Source organism: Coloeus monedula, assembly GCF_965178545.1.
Source record: "Coloeus monedula genome assembly, chromosome: 1".
Taxonomy (NCBI): domain Eukaryota; kingdom Metazoa; phylum Chordata; class Aves; order Passeriformes; family Corvidae; genus Coloeus; species Coloeus monedula.
This window is the reverse complement of record NC_138781.1, coordinates 84072795-84092063: the sequence shown is the minus strand read 5'-3', so window position 1 is coordinate 84092063 and position 19269 is coordinate 84072795. Positions and strand designations below refer to the sequence as shown.

Below are 19269 nucleotides of genomic sequence, written 5' to 3'. Positions count from 1 at the left end.
ACAGAAATGTGTATTTACTGAAATGTATACAATTATGCACCCTATATATGGATTGCATCAGTTACATTTTCATTGCATATCATGTAGTAGAAACTGCTTGTTCTCCAGGAGCAAGCTATGGCTCGTGTTACAGAACTTCCAGGTGGAGCTAATTTTTGATTCTAAAAAGACTTTCTGAGCTGTTTGGTTCCACACTGTTTGAGAGGCAAGGCAAGCCTTTGCAAACCACTCTAAGAGTAATTGTTTAAAACACAGTGGGAAAGGAAGGCAAGGTTCTGAGGGAAGCTGATCTATCAGCTAGTGTTTGTCAAAGAATAAAATAAACTCCCACTGTTGAGCCCAGCATTAGCCAGAATGAAGCGTGCCAGGGGAAGATGACATCTGAATGGCTGGCAAGCATAACTCCCTTGAGTGTGAAGGCAGATGCTATCTTCTGTGTCAGACCTAGCTGAAAGCCACAGAAAATATATAAATTTTTATCAATTAGTAGAATGAAGAATAAAAGCAATAATTTTTAAAAGGCAGAATTTCTGCATGTCTTCAGAATAAACGACAGAACACACAGGAAATGCAAGAAAAAGTTATTCATGAGTCTGCATACCTCATGTCTGAGCAGATTGGGTATTTTGAAAAGTTCACCGAGTGATCATTTTTCTAGCTTACAGTCTTTCTCATTTACTGCCTGAAATGCAGCACGTAGTCACTATTCCCTAGACACACAATGAGACTTTGTACATATGAAAAGCAGTTTGACAATGAAATAAAAACAGAGCTGATGGCATGGGAAGCACAATAACACTGGTTTTCTAGGTTAGGTTAACATGAGCTAGAACAACCACCTAATATGCTTTAAAATTTCTGCTACATGCATGAACTTTTAACTGTTACCTGCTATTTCCTTTATGAATTCTCGGGAAAAAAGAAAAGCTTATTTTCTGGACTACTCTGCTGACACCTAGCGATCCTTGGCTCCAACAGCTTCAGAAAAAGTGAGGCGCTATCAGAGCAGCTGTTCTTTTCACTCCACTCCCAGTAAAATGTTTTATATGGCCATGTCTGTGATTCAGAAGTGCTGAATCATATATCAACTCAGAGAACACTGTAATGCCAGTGAGAGGAAAATGTAGAAAGATGGCAAAGAGGAGAAAGGAAAAAGAAGCATAAAGAAAAGAAGTGATGGTCAAAGTCTTTCCCTCACAGAATAAACACCTTTAAAAAGGATGAATAAAATTTGCCACTAGTTGTGACTTACATCTTTTGCTTTCTGTGCTTCATGTTTAACTGGGATATCTCTGTAACTTCAAGTTAATGACTACTTTTTTGTTTGTTTTTAATGTAAAATATAAACAAGCAACTCATTAGTTTCTTAAAATTAATTGCAGTACAATCCTACTTTTACAATAGTATATTCATGTCATTTAATCCTTGGATTTGTTTGGGAGAACGGCAATTTCACATGAGATTCTCAGCTTCAATGAAGTTGACTTAATATTTCCTGGGAAACAGGTATCAGTTAGGTGAGATGGCAAGGTTTTCTGATGTCAAGGAATTCTGCAACTTTCAATGGACACAAAAGCAATTTAAAAATAAAAATCAAACTTCCTCTTTTCAATAGAAATTGAACAAATGAACACAAGTGCTGACCTCTGATAACAAAGATGAATAAGATCACATTTTACTTCCCTTAAAAATGGTTCCAAGAGGTCACAGTCATTACTGCTGCATAAAAAATGTGAGAACACATACTGCCCCCAACTGTCATTAAGTTGGCCTCTTGACAGCTGCTGGTCAGGAATTTTTAGATTTCCCGAAGCGAATTTCATATCAGCCTTTCTGAAATGGTTTATCTGTCTAAAATCTTACAAAATTCACAGGTGTTTGGATGCCTAAAAAAACACCTACACAGAGAGAGCTAGGCTTCTCCAAAATTGTAGTGTAAAAAATTTATGGCAACTAAACTTCAGCAATATAAAAGAAGCCACTAAAACAAACACTATGTAGTTCTTTGCATCATAAATACAACCAAGATATTAAAGATTGCTTAAGATGAAAATGACCACAACACATGAGAGAATACACAATTCTGTTAGTGAAAGAAATTAGCTAGTGCCTACTTGTGTGTGCTTTTCTTATAATGTTCATGACAGTGACTGGGCTTCTGCTCTCAGACACCGCTCAAGCTGTTCACTGTGGTACCAAAAGCCACTGCAACTTCCCTTCCTCTTCAGCCTGTTTTCTTGGCTTTGACACTTCAGTCAGTCAGAACTTAATCCTGCATTTAAATGGGAAGTTCAGTCCCTCATTTCTTTCTCCATGGCACAATAATCAAAACTAATATTTCCAGATAGACCAGAGGATATCTCATTTAAGAATGCTCTGGGATTATCATCTTAACTCTCACATTCTGGGTGCTGGATCTCTTGAGACTAAAAAGCTGATTATGTCCAAAATACCCATATGTCTATGATTTTTATTTTATGCATGTAAGATTACCAGTTATCAGGGGAAGATAAAATTGTTCAGACGAAACATCAGGGATTTATATATTTTTGCCTTGCAACTATATTAGGAGTAGTGTAATTAAGCATTCAGATACAGACCTTAATCAAAGCCTCAGTGTTTAAGCAGCTTCCTGATAACTGCAATTAACTATCTATAAGTGTAAGAGACATTTTGCTATATAACTACATTGAAGTGTGATTCACTGAACTTTTTGATATATTGGTCAGAGACTGCCACTTGATACATTTTACCTCTATCTATGATAAATTTCAGGCTCAAACTATTACACAACTTAACAAAAAATTACTTTTAAGTTCCTAAGTGGGTTTTTTTTCTGCTGCTAAAGTTCAAATAAATTCTCTATCATCAAAAGTAAATTAAGATTTTCATCTTGTAAGAAGAAAATTCTTATTACTAAAAGAATGGTTTTGTCCTATACTCATTTAGTATCTTTCATAACTTATCTGTTTTGGCCTGAGATGCTAAATATTATTATTATTAGTTAATAAAAAAAGTGAATAATTTACTATGTCTTTTACTAGACCTGTATTAATTGTACTTTATATATCCAAAATTATTACTTCTACACTTACCATTTGTAACAATAATTATGGAGTTTAAATAATAATCAAGGAAATATATTCCCACTGTTAAAAAAAAAAGTGAGAAGGGAAACAAATCAGACAAGATCATTTTATCCAACAAGTTCAGGAGCAGAGCTGCTTTTATTTCAAAAGCTTTCACTCCTTAGCCTTAACCTTGTTTAGATGAATGGCAGAAACTTCTTTGTTCCCATTTCAGTTGTCTTGATCCCACCCCAGATCTCTCTTATCTCCACTTAATGCAGGGAACAATTTCTTCTTAAGAGAAAGCAGGAGCATGGTTTTTATTGCCTGTCTCATTGCCATAGCTTGGCTTGTGAACCCATCAGGTATAAGATACAGTAGCTTCAACAAAGCCCTGAACTGCTAAAAATAAAGACATTTGTAGTGTTTTGATGCTTTTAAGTGTCAGAGCCTTTTGCAAATACCTACAATATAATCCTTGGAAAATACCTGATTTCCAGATATTCACTGCACCAATACAAGAAAACGGAAAAACCTTGTATGACTTTATTCTCTGACAACATCCAAATTCCAGACAGGTCCAATTCCTCAACACAAACTGTCAAATACTGCTGCTTTCAGTACAGTCACAGGCAATGCGAAACTACCACGCAGTCAAGCTGTTAGGACAATTTGGAATGGTAACAGAATTCTCAAAGCTTTGGTACAATAATTGGAACCACAATGTATTCCTGAAATTTTCCTATCTAGTGTGAGAAAAGCACAAGTACATTATGCATGTCTAATTTCCAACACCTGCACAACATACTGGTGGTCTCTGTAACTGTGTTGCAGTTCAATACACAGGTGGCATTACAAACAAAGCAAGGTATTTTAGTTTTATATCAAAGGAAGACATTTTAAATATTACCAGTTTTCATTACAATGCAGCCAATCAACAGCACATTAACCAGACTGAAGAGGCAGGCACACCACCTCTTTATAGAGAATACATTTTTTGATTCATTTGAATAAATGCTTCTAGTAAAAGTACAACAGTACAAAACGAGGAATAACAAAGGAGTTGCCCTATTGTACCTATAAAATATCCTCCTATAACATATGCATTGTTAGGAACCAGACATACGCCAACTCTTGTAAAAGAAATCTGCCATAAAATCTAGAGAGATACAGGAGATACTCCAGCTAAAGGCCACTAGTATAAAAAAGAGACTGGAGCATCTCTCCGGTAAGGCTGAAAGCAGGACCGTTCAGCCTGGAGAAGAGAAGGCTCAAGGGTAATCTTATTAACATATGTAAATACATGAAGGGAAGGTGTAAAGGGCACAGATCCAAGTTCTTTTCAGTGGCACCCAGTGATAGGACAAGAAGTAAAGAGCACAAACTGAAACACAGGAGGTATTTCATGAAGTTACTGTGAGGGTAACTGAGCACTGGCAGAAGTTGTCCAGAGCAGCTGTGAAGTTTCCACCCTTTGGGGAAATTCAAAATCTACCTGGACATTGTCCTAGGCAGCCAGGTCTAGGAGACCCTACTTGAGCAGGGGATTGGACGAGATGATCTCTAGAGCTCCCTGCCAACCTCAACAATTCTGTGATACCACAACATCCCTTACAAGTAATAAACCCAGAGAGTATTTTCCTTAAAACTATTTCAATAAGTAGACCATTCACTAAAATATTGAAGTGATTCTCATTCATCCCAGCTTGCATTCATGGTCCTCCCCTTTCTCTTTTGCCCCAGGTTTTTCCTTCTTTTCAAATGCAAGGACTCAACACAGTGCAAAAGAGTGTCCTATTCATGAAGTAGTATTCTGAGATCTCTGGCTGTGTAAGACTTCATTCACCAAACACATGGGTTGGATATTTCCAGTGCCTGGCTTCTCATCTGAAGATTTTAGTAAAGCAAAGACCAGAAACTACTGCTCATCCAGTGAATACAGATAACTCCAGTAGCATTATTATTGCCTTTTTGATTTTCAAAATGATAAAACAAGAAAAGACTCACTGAAATCTGCCTAAAAACAAAGCTCAACTCAGTATTTAATTTCTCACTTAGCATGTTAGGCTCAAGCAGAACTTTTATTGTGCTGACAGGACACAGTATAACACTAATGCCAACTGACCAAATTTTTGGAATCCAAAGATCACAGATCAGCATGTATCTTCATAAGGATTTCACTCCCATTGTGTCCTGACATACCTCCTCCTATTGTGAAATTTCTTCTGTTTTGCATAGATCATGCATTTCTTAATTAGCTTCTCCTTTTATCCAAGTAACAGACTTATTGTTTGTCAAACATAACTCACCTGAAACAGCTTGCTTTGAAAGAATGTAGAACAGTTTTATTTGCCTTTGAGAAGTAAGGATTACTATGCAGAATTTGGAGACCAAAATGCAGAAAGGAAATCATACTACAAGCATTCTTGAGCTTTTCTACCCCACAATGCAGTGTCAAGAAGAAATGAAGAACAATTTATTTAATGGGTAAAATGAAGTAAACATTTTATCGGGAAGGCACAGTCATTTGAGCTTTGGTTGCAATGACTATTATTTTGTCTCATCTTCACATTTTATACAAAGTATTTTAATTGAAAAAATACTGATTTATACAAGTAATAAAATCATAGAATGGCTTGGGTTGGAAGGAACCTTCAAAGGTCATTTACAACTTCCCTGTAATCTTAAACTAGATGAGGCTGCTCAGAGCCCCATCCAACCTGGCCTTGAATGTTTCCAGGATGAGGCACCTGCCACCTACCTGAGAAACCTGCTTTAGTATTTCACCACTTTTATTCTAAAAAAAATTCTTCCTATATCTAGTCTCTGTCTACTCTCTCTCCTAGTTTAAAACCATTATCCCTTGTCTTACCACAACAGCCCTACTAACATGTTTTTCTCCATCTTTCTTATAAGCCCATTTTAAGTACTGAAAATTAACACAAAAAAAATTGATTTGTGAAAATGATGGCCCACAGAAGGGGCTTGTGTTGAGCACATCTTACTTCACAAAGCATTTCTAGATATTCTTTTCATACACACTCTTGTCACAATCTAGAGTGCTTATGAGCTTCATCATCGGTTAACATTTCCTTCCTAGGCATCCATTAATCAGATTAGAAAAGACACTGAAAGATAAAATGAATCACTTACAATGCTCTTCCCAAACTAAGCTACTATTATTTTGCTGGAATTGCAGTTCACTCAGAGCAAGAGAGAGAACTAATTCAGCTTAAAGAGATGAAAGCATAATGTGACATTTAATATAGTAAATTAAATAGGTCAGTTAACAAGAGATTCCAGGTTCAATTTTTCTGCAAAAATTACACCTTTTGTACTCAAGAAATGGAAGGTGGTGGGGGAGTCACTTTGCAGAAGCTATATATATTGGCTGCTATTCTTGTGACAGTTTAACAGGGAAACTGAGAACTTTGTTATTTGCAGGCAACTCATGTAAAAACAGTGTCTTAACAAGTTACTTTCCCTTCTGTTCAATCATGTTAACCTCTTTTCACAGACGGTTCACAGAGTTTCCTAACTCTTCTTTTTCTGTATGTAGATTTTCTTGTTCTAAGATAACACCTTTGGAAAAAAAAGCATGTTTTTACATCAGCAAACATCTGTTGTTTTTCTTACCAAAATAGGATAGCTCATAACCTCTGACAGCAAAAACTAAAATAACTCCTTCAGCTCTCCAAGAGATTGCAATATAAATAATAACCCTACTAAAAAGTTAAAGGCTAGCATCCATTTTAAATAACAGCTCCAAGTGAAAAATATTTTAACCATGCTCTTCTTCCCTCTTTTTCTTCTGCCGGATTTTCCAGTGTTGGTTCAATAGTTCTTTGTTTTGGATATTTGTTTAAAAGATTGAATGTGCAAGTAAATACCAAGACATCTCTAATTTTGTGTGTAGCCTTCACAGGCAAAGTGAGATTGGTAACATATATTTGCTTTTCAATTTTAAAAGCTCAGATTTTAATTACATTTTTCTATATTAATGTACAGACTCATAATATATTTACACTGGATGCTTTAATTTTATTATAAGAACAAAAGTTATAGAGTAGTATAGTCCTTGGAAAAGCTGCATAGTGCAAATTAAAAGCCAGAAGCTCCAGTAAATGGTACATCTTGGGATACACAGACATGTCAAGAACTTTTTATTTCACCTGCTTAATAGACCTTTAGTCCTACACAACTGATTAGCAGCTTGGCTCACATGCAACCACCTCTGCAGCATTGTTTTTTTAAGTGTTGCATGTGTTCCAAAAGCCTTCAGATATTTGTATACACCTATAATGCTTGGGAATGTGAAAGCTAAAAATTAAAATGTGGTAGTTTGAACATTAGTCAAGTTTTATTTCAAGATTTGTTAGGAAGCCACTTAGTACATCCAGCTCTGGCTAATTAAAATAGGATAACTGTCCAAGCAAGGAATGAAAAAAAGAACCCCACATAATAAAGGAAAAGTGAATTTTCTTCAATATTGATTTAATTAAGAAAATAATTTAATGAAGGATATTTCAGAATAAGAATTTCTTATTAATCAAATTTTTGCACATATACCATAGCAATCTATTTTTGATTAAAAAAAAAAAACCCTTTTCAGTGATGACAACCACACTTTGGAATCGCATTGCCTACTGTGGTATAAACTTGAATTTTTCTTTTTCATTATAATCTCTAGAGTGCAACAAATCACAGCTGATTTGAATCAATCACAGTGAGAAAAGTGACCTAGGAACTAAGAGGTATGAGTGTAGGCACAGAACTCAAAGGAAAAAGCTTTTCTGAAGAGAAGCTCATATAGTAGTAATATAGCCTACACAGCATAGCATATATTTGAAAGATTAGGTTGCTTATTTTAAATACTCTAAGATTTATGAGGCATTTCAAAGCACTATGATGAAACTCTAATATCTGCACCTTGTTCAGAACATTATTTTGCTATTAATTTCCAAGATAAATTTGTATAACATTTGTTTTTAAATATTCTCCAAAATACATGTATTTATCATGGCAAATATGAGAAATTCATATAGTGAATACCTTCTGTAATCATGAACTCTTCCAGACCGTCGAATTTATAGTGCTGCATGCTTAAGAGCAGCATAACTGAAGTCTGTGAATGGTGCTTCTTGACTAATCCATTCAGTACCAATAGCAGAGCCAAACAGTTCTAGACATACAGTTCTACAATACATCAGGTTTGGTTGTTTTATTGATATTCCTTTCCATTGAAGGATTTTATTACCCATTTCTGCTATGAAGATTAACAAGAAACAGTTCATTTTTCCTCTGTTTTAAGGCATATGTCAGGCAACAGCAAAGGCAGGCTGCTTGGAAAGGACAGTGGAGCTGGAAGCCAAGACCCACAGCAGGGTGGTCAGGGCAAAGCTGTCTCTGACAAGGACACAGTCCCACGGCACCTGAACAAAAAAGCAAAGCAGGTCCATGACAGCAACCAGGGCCAGCTAACATATCAATGACTGCCAGATGAGGCTGTAATAACAGGGCAGATCTGAGGTCAAGCCAGAAAGATGGGTCAGCAAGGCAGGGCCTGAAGAGCTGAAGAGGTTAACCAGACACTGCCCCACAGATCAAGGCAAGGCTGTAGTAAATGAGGCAGGTCCAAGTCAAGCTGCACCAAATGTTCTCCCAGCCCAGGCAGCAACACCTCTGGGAGAGCAGGGTTATGCACTCTGGCCCCTGACATAATACTGCATTTCAAACATGCTTTTCATTAAACTTTCCCATGCCTCATTTTTCCATCCCTGGTGGTGGTTCTGCAGACACCTAAAGAGCAGATGCCAAACCTCTTACAAAAAGAGAGCTACAACAACAGAAATAGCAGTGATGGCCAGCATCAGTTGTTTCATTGACCTAACAGCCTTTGGAATAACTGGGATCACCTGTGTGGGGAACTATCCTTTTCCCTACTATTCTCATAGAAAACAACACTGAAAAAAATGTGGACAGTCCCCTCACTAAGAATTACTATTGAGTTTGATGTGTTCACTGTATCCACAGCAATGATGGTAAAACAAATACCTTGTTGGAAAGGTGGTATTTGAAGTGCATGTGGCTTGTAAATTCTCAGTATGAATGATTTGCACAAGAATGAAATATGTGCATCTCCTTCAGAGAGGAAGGTCTTGGTGAAAGGCACAACAACTTAGAACTCCAGTGAGTATCCGGACATCTCGAAATTGGAACATGGTGTTTCAAGATTCAATAAAGAACAGTTCAACCCTTCTAACTTTATTTATTTATTGCCATGTCTAAATTAAAAGTATTTCCTAAAAAAGATTTTCACACACTTAATTTGTTTCACTGTGAGTTATTTAAAATAAAAAAAATAATAGTTATTCCAAGGTGGAAAGACCTCTATAACCAGAATATGTTTGACAGAATCAATGTTCCACCTAAGTTTTATAACTGGTTTGACTGTATGTCATAGGTTAGCAAGCATAGTCCCGGAAGGGACGTCCTTGCTAAGGGGTGCTTACAGTTTCCTCTGGGAACTGATAGAACCTATCAGCTGGCCAGTTTGAATATGGACAATTCTCTAAGCCACTTAAAGTTGTGAACACCTCTGTGATCCACATTTAAGAATAGACAAACTCCCCCTCCAAGCTCTCTCTCGTTTCCGGCGCTGGCACAGGTGGCTGCGGGCCCCATGTGGGGGCCAGCGGGCCCGGCCAGGCCTTGCTTGGGCCAGGCTGGGCCGGGCCACGGCCATCCTGGAGCCATGGACCTGTTCCAGCCATGGAACCCCCCCACTGCCTTGCCGTGGGCAGCCGGAGCGGCTCGGCTCTCCCCCCTCTCCACTGCGATAAGAAAAATTCAACATTCCAGCTGCAAAGCTGCAAGGCCGAGGTGAGATTAACCCTTTTTATTGCTGTGAAGAGCTGAAAACCTGAGGGAAGAGAGAGAGGAGATGCTTAAAGCTGAAATTCTGTTGTGAAGCTATGATATATCAGAGTATCCTGTTGTAATTTCATGAAGATATGGGGGGGTGGAGTGTTCAACTCGTAAGCAAAAGCACCTGCGCTGAGATAGGCAGATGCTGACGCAGCTGTAATTTCATGAGAAGTTTGGACAGGGAGAGATGAGGACTTTTGCTCCAAATGGAAAAGGAGAAAACCTCAGTCCCTAGAAATGAACCAGATGAGGACTTTTGCTCCAAACGGGAAAGGAGAAAACCTCAGTACCTAGAGATGCTCCCAGAGATAGTCTTAACGATGAAGATGATGAAGACCCTTTGCTCCCAGGGAAGGAGAAGGGCCTCTGTTTTTGTTTCTAAACAGCTCAACCTTAAAATTGTACCCCAAAAAACTTCAAGAGTGGACCCTCAAAAGCAGTTGCGGGAAAAGCTGCAAGTCGGGGGAAAGGACTCACACGCAGGCAGAGAGACTCCTCTTCCTAAATGGACTGAACAATATTTGGAAGTGGGCGGCTGTCTCGTTGTGATAATGTTTTCATAGCATGAGCAAGAAGAGACTTCTCTTTCTAAATGGACTAAACAAGGTTATTATGGAAGTGGTAAACAGACTGAACATCTTAAGGGTTGTCTTTTTACATTGTCAGTGGGAGAAGGGAGGAAGGTGGGGGGAGGAGGAGAGTTCTGAAGGTGGTATAATTTTTTTCTTCCCTCTTTTAGGTCTGTTAATAAACTTTATATTCTTTCAAGTTTGGTGCCTGCTTTGCATTTCTCCTAATTCTTATCTCACAGCAGATAAACAGTAATGAGTATTTTAGACCAAACCACTACACTGTAGAAATGAATGTTGAAGTTTCCCTGCATTGATTTGACATAAAATTGAAAACAGTGTCTCTATTGCAGCATTTATGAATGACAGATGCACCAGGAATACTGATTCTCTTGGCTTCCTCTTCTGAAGTAACCGTTTTTGGGAATGACTAGTGGACCACTAAAGTACATGACCTACTGAACTCAGAAAAACACTGACTTTTTGATGATTAAATAAGTGTGCTTGATGCGTGAGGCCAAGAATGTCCAACTAAATAGAGCTGCTAACATTTCTCTTTTAAGATGAATTCCTACATGAAAAGTTTTCTATCTAGCTGAGACACCAAAAAGATACACGCACACAAAAAATCAGCTTTGCATTTGGCTTCTTGAAGGTAAGTCCTGATAAAAGAATATTTACTAACAAAATTAACAACGTTCAAATCAATTAATCTTTATTCAAGGTTAAATTAAACACACAGGAGGAGTGCTTATGCACACCTAAGTGATAGGAGCACTTAATATTTGTCATGGGTTTTCAAAGACACCAAACTTAATGCCACTCTAAATTGTAGAATTTATAAGCCTATTGTAGAAGCTTATTGACAACTATTTTATAAAAATATCATAATGGAATCTATGATTTAGAAATATTATTTTTAGGAGTGTTCCACCATGTATCTAGCTACATATTAATGTTTACATTTAAAATCAGAAAAGAACTCCTGGAAAACTTTTTTTTTTTAACATTACTTGACATCACACAGAAGTGCTACTCCACGGAGTACCCAGTGCTCTGGAGGCTGACGGGTTTTAAGATCCATAGCAGCAATGTAATTCAGATCTGTTCGACTGCTCTTCTTGTAGACAGGACAGGAATACAGACGTGGATCTTTTGCAGCTGAAAAGACAGAAGAGACATAAAGAGCAATTAAACTAAGTTGAAAAAATGGGGCCCTAAGGGACTGGTCATAAGGCAAAAGGAAAACTGAATCAAAGTTCAGTAGTACACTGCTCTTTATTTGCTACTGCCAACTGAAGGCCACATACACCATGAAATATCTGTAGGTTTAAGACTTAATATGAGCACCTAGGAACTGATGCAAAGCAAGATATGTAAATGGACACTCTAGAGGAAATAGTGTTCTTATTTGTTCAATCTGCCCATTGAACATTACTTCTTATCAATGTATTATGTCAAAATAAAATTATCCCACTTTGAACAACCTGGTTTGAAATGCAGTTAGTATTTAAGAGTACCAGTAATCAACTACTTCACTGCAGAATTAGAACAGTAGTCTAGTCATGCTCAATACTTCAGTGTTCATTATCTAGTATCTTGGCTGCTGATCACGCCTTTTATAAAATATTAGCTATGTAAAATAGCATGTTAGCAAGTTTGCTTTTAGAGGAGGAATGCTTTTCAACAGATTTTTCCAATTTTATGTTCTGCAGTGAATTGTTCTATTCTGTTCTACATCCCTATTCAACAGCACGTCCTATTCTGTATGCAAAAAACCAGCACATTAACACAAATTACGCATTTTCACAGCACTGTCCTTCAGCCCCATAAGTTTCCTTTCCATTCCTACATTCCCTTTCTGCCTCAAAGACAAAACACCTTCCACCCCCTCACTCCACCTCTTGCTTGCTTCCATAAGCTCAAAACCAGACTTGTCCCGGAAAAAAAATACATTTTTATAAATCTACACATTATATACACATATATATAACATGTTATCTATAAACATGATGTATACAAAATTATGTATATGCATATGTGTGTGTATATATATAATCCATGTATATCTTGTACGTTGTGCATACATATATGTTCTATATATACATATATAAATTACATTCATTTTTTGCATACGTGAAAGAGATTATTTAGGTTTAGGTTACAAAGATCACAGAGTTTATATATAAGAAAGCTGGTGTTTTTAATCCAGGATACTTATTGTCAATATGTACAGCTTACCTGTAAATGGGTTAAAAAGTTCTTAACACCATTAAGACCATGTGTAGAGACCTATCTAAATATTAGGAAAAGTGCCTATTATCAATTATGAAGCAAGTTTGAAAGCACATTTTCAATGGAAGACTCGGAAGTCTCCCCTGTTGAAGGGGATTTGGTATGTATACAACGATTAGCAACAGCCTCATGAAATCCCTACAGCCCAAAAGATTTCCATGCAGTTACATTGAATTCTATGGACATTACATCCTTTACAATACCATTACTTACTGCTGTTGTTCTCTGCATATATCCTTATAACCGGCATCATCTCGAAGAGCACCTTGGGCTTGGATTCTGTCAGTCTCATGTTTCTTCTGTCCCAACCGGCTCCTTCCAAATACAGCCCATACACGTAGACACCTTCTGAAGGAGGGCTTGTGATATCATCTTTCATCCATTTAGTGACTTCATTGCATAGCACTACACTGTCAAGAGCCCATCCTTTGTTAGCTCTAGTTATTTCCTGCCCAAACCAGACAAAAGTTAGGAGGTTACAATTTCACATGAGCACAGAACCCTTTTTCCCAGCAGTTATTAGAAATTAATCTGTATGGTTGTAACATATCCTCTTCAGTACAAAAAAACACCCCCTCTAATTCTCTATGATATCCAAGTTTACAGCAGTTTGGCTTCTCTCTAAGGGAGTGATGGCATGGAGCTGCAAGAAAGCTTTCAGTACTTTATCCACTATATTCGATGTTCAATCTTTCTATTATATACAATATCTAAAGACCATACCAAGTAACACATCCACTGAAGGCCAATGGCAGCCAGCTCTTGTGAACACGAAAATTTCACAGATTTGATGAGATGAGAAAACATTACCTGCATGTGGTAAGTGAAACATATATTTTCGGTTTACCTTCCTTTTTCTGCACCTCTACTCTTCAGTAACTGTATTCTTAATGAGTAAGAACTCACTCAGCTCTAAAGCTATGTAAAGAGACTGCAAAAAAACCTGTTAGTTAATGCATTGGACAACACTCAGTTCTCAGTTGCCCAGTTCCTTACTATCCCATACAACTGATTTATGGCAAACCAAAGTTTTATCCTGGTCTTGCAATGGCTTTCAAAGATCCTTGGTTGAAGTAATTGGAATTAATGCTTGCCCCATACTGCATTTACTGAGATGATCCAACAGAACACAAGGTTTATAGTTCAGTGATCATTCTGGCTCTTCCTCTTTCTCGTTTCTATTTGTTTTACCACATAGCAAGAAAATCACTTTGGTATTTACTTGGGATACTAGGTTGTTATGTATCCACAGCTCCTTTTTACAGAACCAGAAAGTACTGTAGTTTCCAACTGTTTCAGATCCTGCTAGTAAACCTTTTCCACAAGCTTGGATGCAAAATATAGTCCCAATTTAAGACTGTTCACTCAAAAGAAATATTTTGTTACATAATTCCAAGCCTATATGCCTGACATTTTAGATTACATTGCCCAGACCTCAGAGTAAGAGGGGACATTTTTTCTACACCACAAATCTTCATTGTCTTCTCCAAAAGTTCAGGCTTTTTTTCCTGAGGTCCCATTGTATTTTTACCCAACTATTCTTTTCAAATTTTACACATTCCAGACACTTACTGTCTCCAGTATGTCCCTTTAAGCTGACCAACACAGGCATTTATTGCTTCCTTTTAAAGTAAAAATGTTGCTAAGCAACCAACATAATCACCAAGTCAACACACACACACATTAACAAATACATCAAATATCATATTTATATGCATTAATAAAGGAAAGTCTTTCCCACTTCATGAAGAAAGAGTTAATCAGAAGTGACATATAGGACTAATTCTGGAGAGCTTTTCTGCCCAGTCTCCAGTCAGGTGAATACTGAACACAGAACAAAAGAGAGGGGAAAAAAGACAAATAAATTCACGGACTTAATGACCATTCTCAGAGATATCACAATGGAAAAACGAGACTATATTTTTTCTAGTCTACCTTAGTTGTGAGGCAGCCTCTACTTATTTGGGCCTTGGTCAACACAGGAAATATATTTTAACATACTAGTGGCTGATATGCTGAAAAGGTATATGCGAAGGAAGAGCAGTTCACTCAGGCAATGTTAGACAGTCACAGATCTTCCCATGTGTATAAACCCATCCTTCATCAGACAATATATTTTATTTTTAAAAGCATGTCAAAAAATAAGCAGAATAAGACTTCAAACACAATTTACCTGCCTCACCGCAGTTAAAAATCCTTGAGGATTAAAAAACCCTGTCATCCAGAAACAGTTTGGTCGACTTTCAAAAATCCACTTGTAAAACTGGTGGTTTCTTTCTAGAAGCTCAGTAAACCAGAAACCAAGTGTACTGGAAGGCCAAGATGCCTAAAAAGGGGTAAACATGTTTTAAAATAGCATACTGCTGTCAAGAAAAGCTAACTCCTCCCATGGTAATAAACAACATAATATTAGCAAAGCATATTTGAAGATCATCTATCATATCTTAACTTTAATTTGATGCTTGAACTTTGCATTCCACTGAAATCTGAAGCCAATTCTTTCTCTGTTCAAATTCATGTCTACTATTCCATTTACACATGCTTAATGCTGTCTGTGGTAATTGTCCATTTTATGACATTTTTGTAAGGTTAGATAGCTGTATAAACTAAGAAGAAAAATTGCATACGTGTCTTTCTAATTCTAAGGTCAATATATCAAGATAACGTGATTTCTGTAAAACTGCTATGCATTTTTTCTTCTTCTGAATAAAAGCTAAGGCAAACTGAACTTGGGTTATGTGGAGATATAGTTGTGTTGTGAAGTATCTGTTTAGATCTAGGTTTTGTACCATGAAAACACTTTGTCAGTAGAAACAAAATAAGCAAACAACAAAAAAAAATCCCCACTTTTCGTTCCATCAGTTGCTGTTAACAGCTCTAATTGTCCTTGAAAGCAGTTTCAATGGGGAGAGGCTGAGAGCTGGGATTGTTTAGCCTGGAGAAGAGAGGGCTCAAAGAAGATATTATGTTTATACCTCGTGTAGAGAACAGAAGATGGACCCTGATCCTTGTCAGCAACAGGAGAGAAAACAATGGGAACAAGACAAAATACCAGAAATTCAGTTTCAGCTTAAGGGGCTTTTTGTTTGGTTGGCTGGTGGTTGCTGATTAGTTGAGTTTTACTGTGAAGGTGATCAAACAGTGGAATGGGTTGCACCTCTCTGATTCTGGAGCCTCCTGAGAAACCTGCTTTAATGTACCCTGCTTTCAGAAGTGTGATTAAACTAGACTGCCTCCATAGGTTCTTTCCAGCATCTACTGTTCTGTAATTATGTGGCTGTTAAGTCAAACTCAAAGAACACCAATTTTGACCAAGGTGGACAGGCCACCTCTACTTAACCCAGAAAAGGAATATATGTCAATTATATATGTTCAATAAATAGCACCACTGTAGTCCACTAATGTGGGTGCTATTTTTTAAAATCCATCATCACATTTTAAATTACTCTCCTGTCTCAAGCTTTTTTATCCTGCCAATGTGCAACAGGCTGTTAAATTGGGAAATATCTGCATCCCCCACATTCATTTCAATTTCAATAAATGAAAGAAGGCTTGATTTGACTATGTTTATTTTAGCATAAAATCTATTCCAGAAGTTGGACAGCTCTGGTTAACACTTCTGAAACAAAGTTTGAAAAACTGTTTGCTATAAGTCTAGCAGTTTAATCTAGTCTCTTCAGAAATAGGTTTTTTATTTCTCTCCATAACAAGTTATGTACACCTACTTTTTTCCAGCTAGCAGGAATCCTTCCATCATACATGCAGTCTAAAGCATCCCTCAGATTTTCACTCATAACTATTGTCCCATCAATGGCAAGTTTTAGATCAGTCAGAGTGCTTCTCACTAAAGAAATTACTCTCTGCATTTGTTCAATCTCCTGTCGCAAAAATATATGCATAGGTTCAAAAGGTCCCATGTTTTTTAGTTTTTCATTTACCTGTAGGTAGAAAACCAAAGATCCTTCAAGAGAAGTGAAAAAACAAAGTTGCCTTTATGTCAAAGTTAAGCCACAATATGATCTTTAATACATAATATAATTCATTTATTAACTTAAGTGGTGAGTTTGGCACCTCCCTTGAGGGGAGACAGAAACACGGGATTTGCTCCATGAGAAATCTATGATGCTAAGACTGGCTATGTTTTTAGTCTGTCATGATTTAGTCTGTATATAATTCTATGAGCTAATGCCATTTAAAGGGATTTGTAAACTGGTTACCTTAGATCAAGGAATTCAGCTTTAATTCTAGCAAGCAATTTCATGGTTCTCTTTGCACAAACCAATCAAGAGTAATTGCCCCAGCTACTTTACTTCAACATAGTAGCAATGCCTGGAACTATCACAATACCAGGCAGCCTTGTATTCTAACCAAACTTACAGGTACAATTTTAATCAAAAGTGTAAAATTGACAAGTAAACAACTGCATGAACATAACTAGAAATTTTATAGTATCAACAACCTCAGTTAAAAGTTGATGATCCTACCTCCCCCACAGTGCAAATGACAGCTTAAGCATTAATGGATTTAATATTTTTTTTTAAAGTCCTCACAAAAGCCCTTCAGCACACATTTCATGATTTCATTATAAACTTTAATTGTTTGGTCACATTTCTTCAAAATGGGAAGTATTGCCTGTATGAATGAATTCCAATATGGTTTTAGAAAAGTTGTTGGGTTGGTTTTTTTTAATCCATAAAAGGCAAGATGGAGCAAACGTTTTTGCCAAAATTTCGTTAACTCACTTCAAATGGTACATAATCAGCAGGAAGTTTTTCCAGCATATCATCAGCCAGTCTGGCTACAACTGCCTCTCGAGTTTCACCTCCTCCACCAGAGCTATCTTTAGGCTGAATACTGAGGATGGTGTCCAATACATCTTTGGAAACTTTACTTTGGTAGGTGATATCCGCATTGGGGTGCAAACCAAACACCTCTGGCATATCATAAGCAGGAAGGCTCTACATAGTAAAATATGAAAAGAGTATAACTGGAGACTTAGAAGCAAATCATTAAGGAAAAAACCACCAAAAAATATCCCCAAACAAACATAAAACCCAACACAAAACAAAACCAAATAAAAAATAGAAAAAAACCGTCTCAATTACTGTAAAGTAAGAAGCTAGATTTCTTCAAATAAATAGTCTTAGGCCAAATAACTTGCTGTGGTCTATTAGTCATGTTACAGCCCAAATCACACCAAAAAATAGAGTTTTAATATCTATGTGTGATTTTAATAGTAAACTTGTACTCTCATATATCTAAACCTTTTATTTCCAAGAGGTTGTACCCAATGTCTGGACTCCATTCTTTGCCCTCTTTAATAACTTTGTGCCTTTAGGTACATCCTGCAAGAAAACCGCATGAAAAAGAAAACATACATTGCTGTCATGAAGATGATAACATTGATAACAATAAGTAGTTGTCACTAATAGATATGCAGACTACTAGAAATCAGTAAAAAAATCTGTGATTAAAAGACAAAATACAGGTACTCAGAAAAAAAGAAAAATTATAAGGAATTAGGAACTTATGAGAAACAAGCGATTAGTTCTTATTCACCAACCTGTATGTACTGAAGGTATTGATCCACCACACTACATTTGGGTATGCTGTAACCTTTGTAGAAGCTGAATTCAGGACTGAATATATTTTCACTGAACCAAACCTTTACAAAGGTGTTCATGAGTCTTTTGTCAAAGTCATCTGTCACACGACCACCATACTGGATCTCACCTATCATGTAACAAACAGTACTCCAGGAGATCCCCTAAAACCAAGAAGAAAGCAGTGACTTTAGCTAATCCTTTTCTCATTTACTCTAGATCTGCCTTAGAAAAAACAGCTGATGTACCATGTCTGTCCCATTTGGAAGAAAATTATTTTCCTATTACTGCTTTTTTTATTATAGTCTTGCATTTCCAGAACACCTGCAAGGATTTCTCAAAATATAATTCATTGACAACAAATTCAACAGCATCTTGAAGGCAGCAAGAAAGTTATAGGTATATTTGAATCCTCCTTTCTCTTAAAATGCCAGCTGCAAATTCCCCTGCCACAGACTTCTCTGTATGACAATAAACCATACAGAAGTGAGAAACATAGGATAAATTCTCGCAGAGTTATTGAGAACCACTTTCGATTGCTTCATGCTGCAAAGATAGGTTGGAGGGACCAAATCTTATTAGTTGTACTCAAAACAGATTTAAACAAAAGAGTATTTTAAATACAGTCATCCATTTTTAAATAATTGACTTAATTAGAATTGAAAAAAAGGTCTGTACTTCTAAGGTTTATATTTCTGAGATGGCTGGGGAAGGCTTTTTTTTTTTTAATGTACAGGTTAATACAGAAATTAAACATGCACCAGATTAGAAGTCTAAGTCTGCTCCTGTAGAGAGAGGTATACCTGA

The 19269-nt window shown here is 36.8% G+C and overlaps 1 protein-coding gene across 1 annotated transcript in view; it reads right to left on the bottom strand.

Moving 5' to 3' along the window:
- Positions 1–11573: 11573 nt before the first annotated feature.
- DNAH5 (dynein axonemal heavy chain 5) overlaps positions 11574–19269 on the bottom strand; it is a gene marked incomplete at both ends in the record, with an annotated part of 113823 nt that continues 106127 nt past the window's right edge. The window contains 6 exons of the mRNA XM_082303292.1: positions 11574–11725; positions 13073–13307; positions 15033–15185; positions 16585–16797; positions 17602–17817; positions 18423–18626. Coding sequence (XP_082159418.1) covers positions 11574–11725; positions 13073–13307; positions 15033–15185; positions 16585–16797; positions 17602–17817; positions 18423–18626 — 1173 coding nt within the window. The remainder of the gene's footprint in view (positions 11726–13072; positions 13308–15032; positions 15186–16584; positions 16798–17601; positions 17818–18422; positions 18627–19269) is intronic.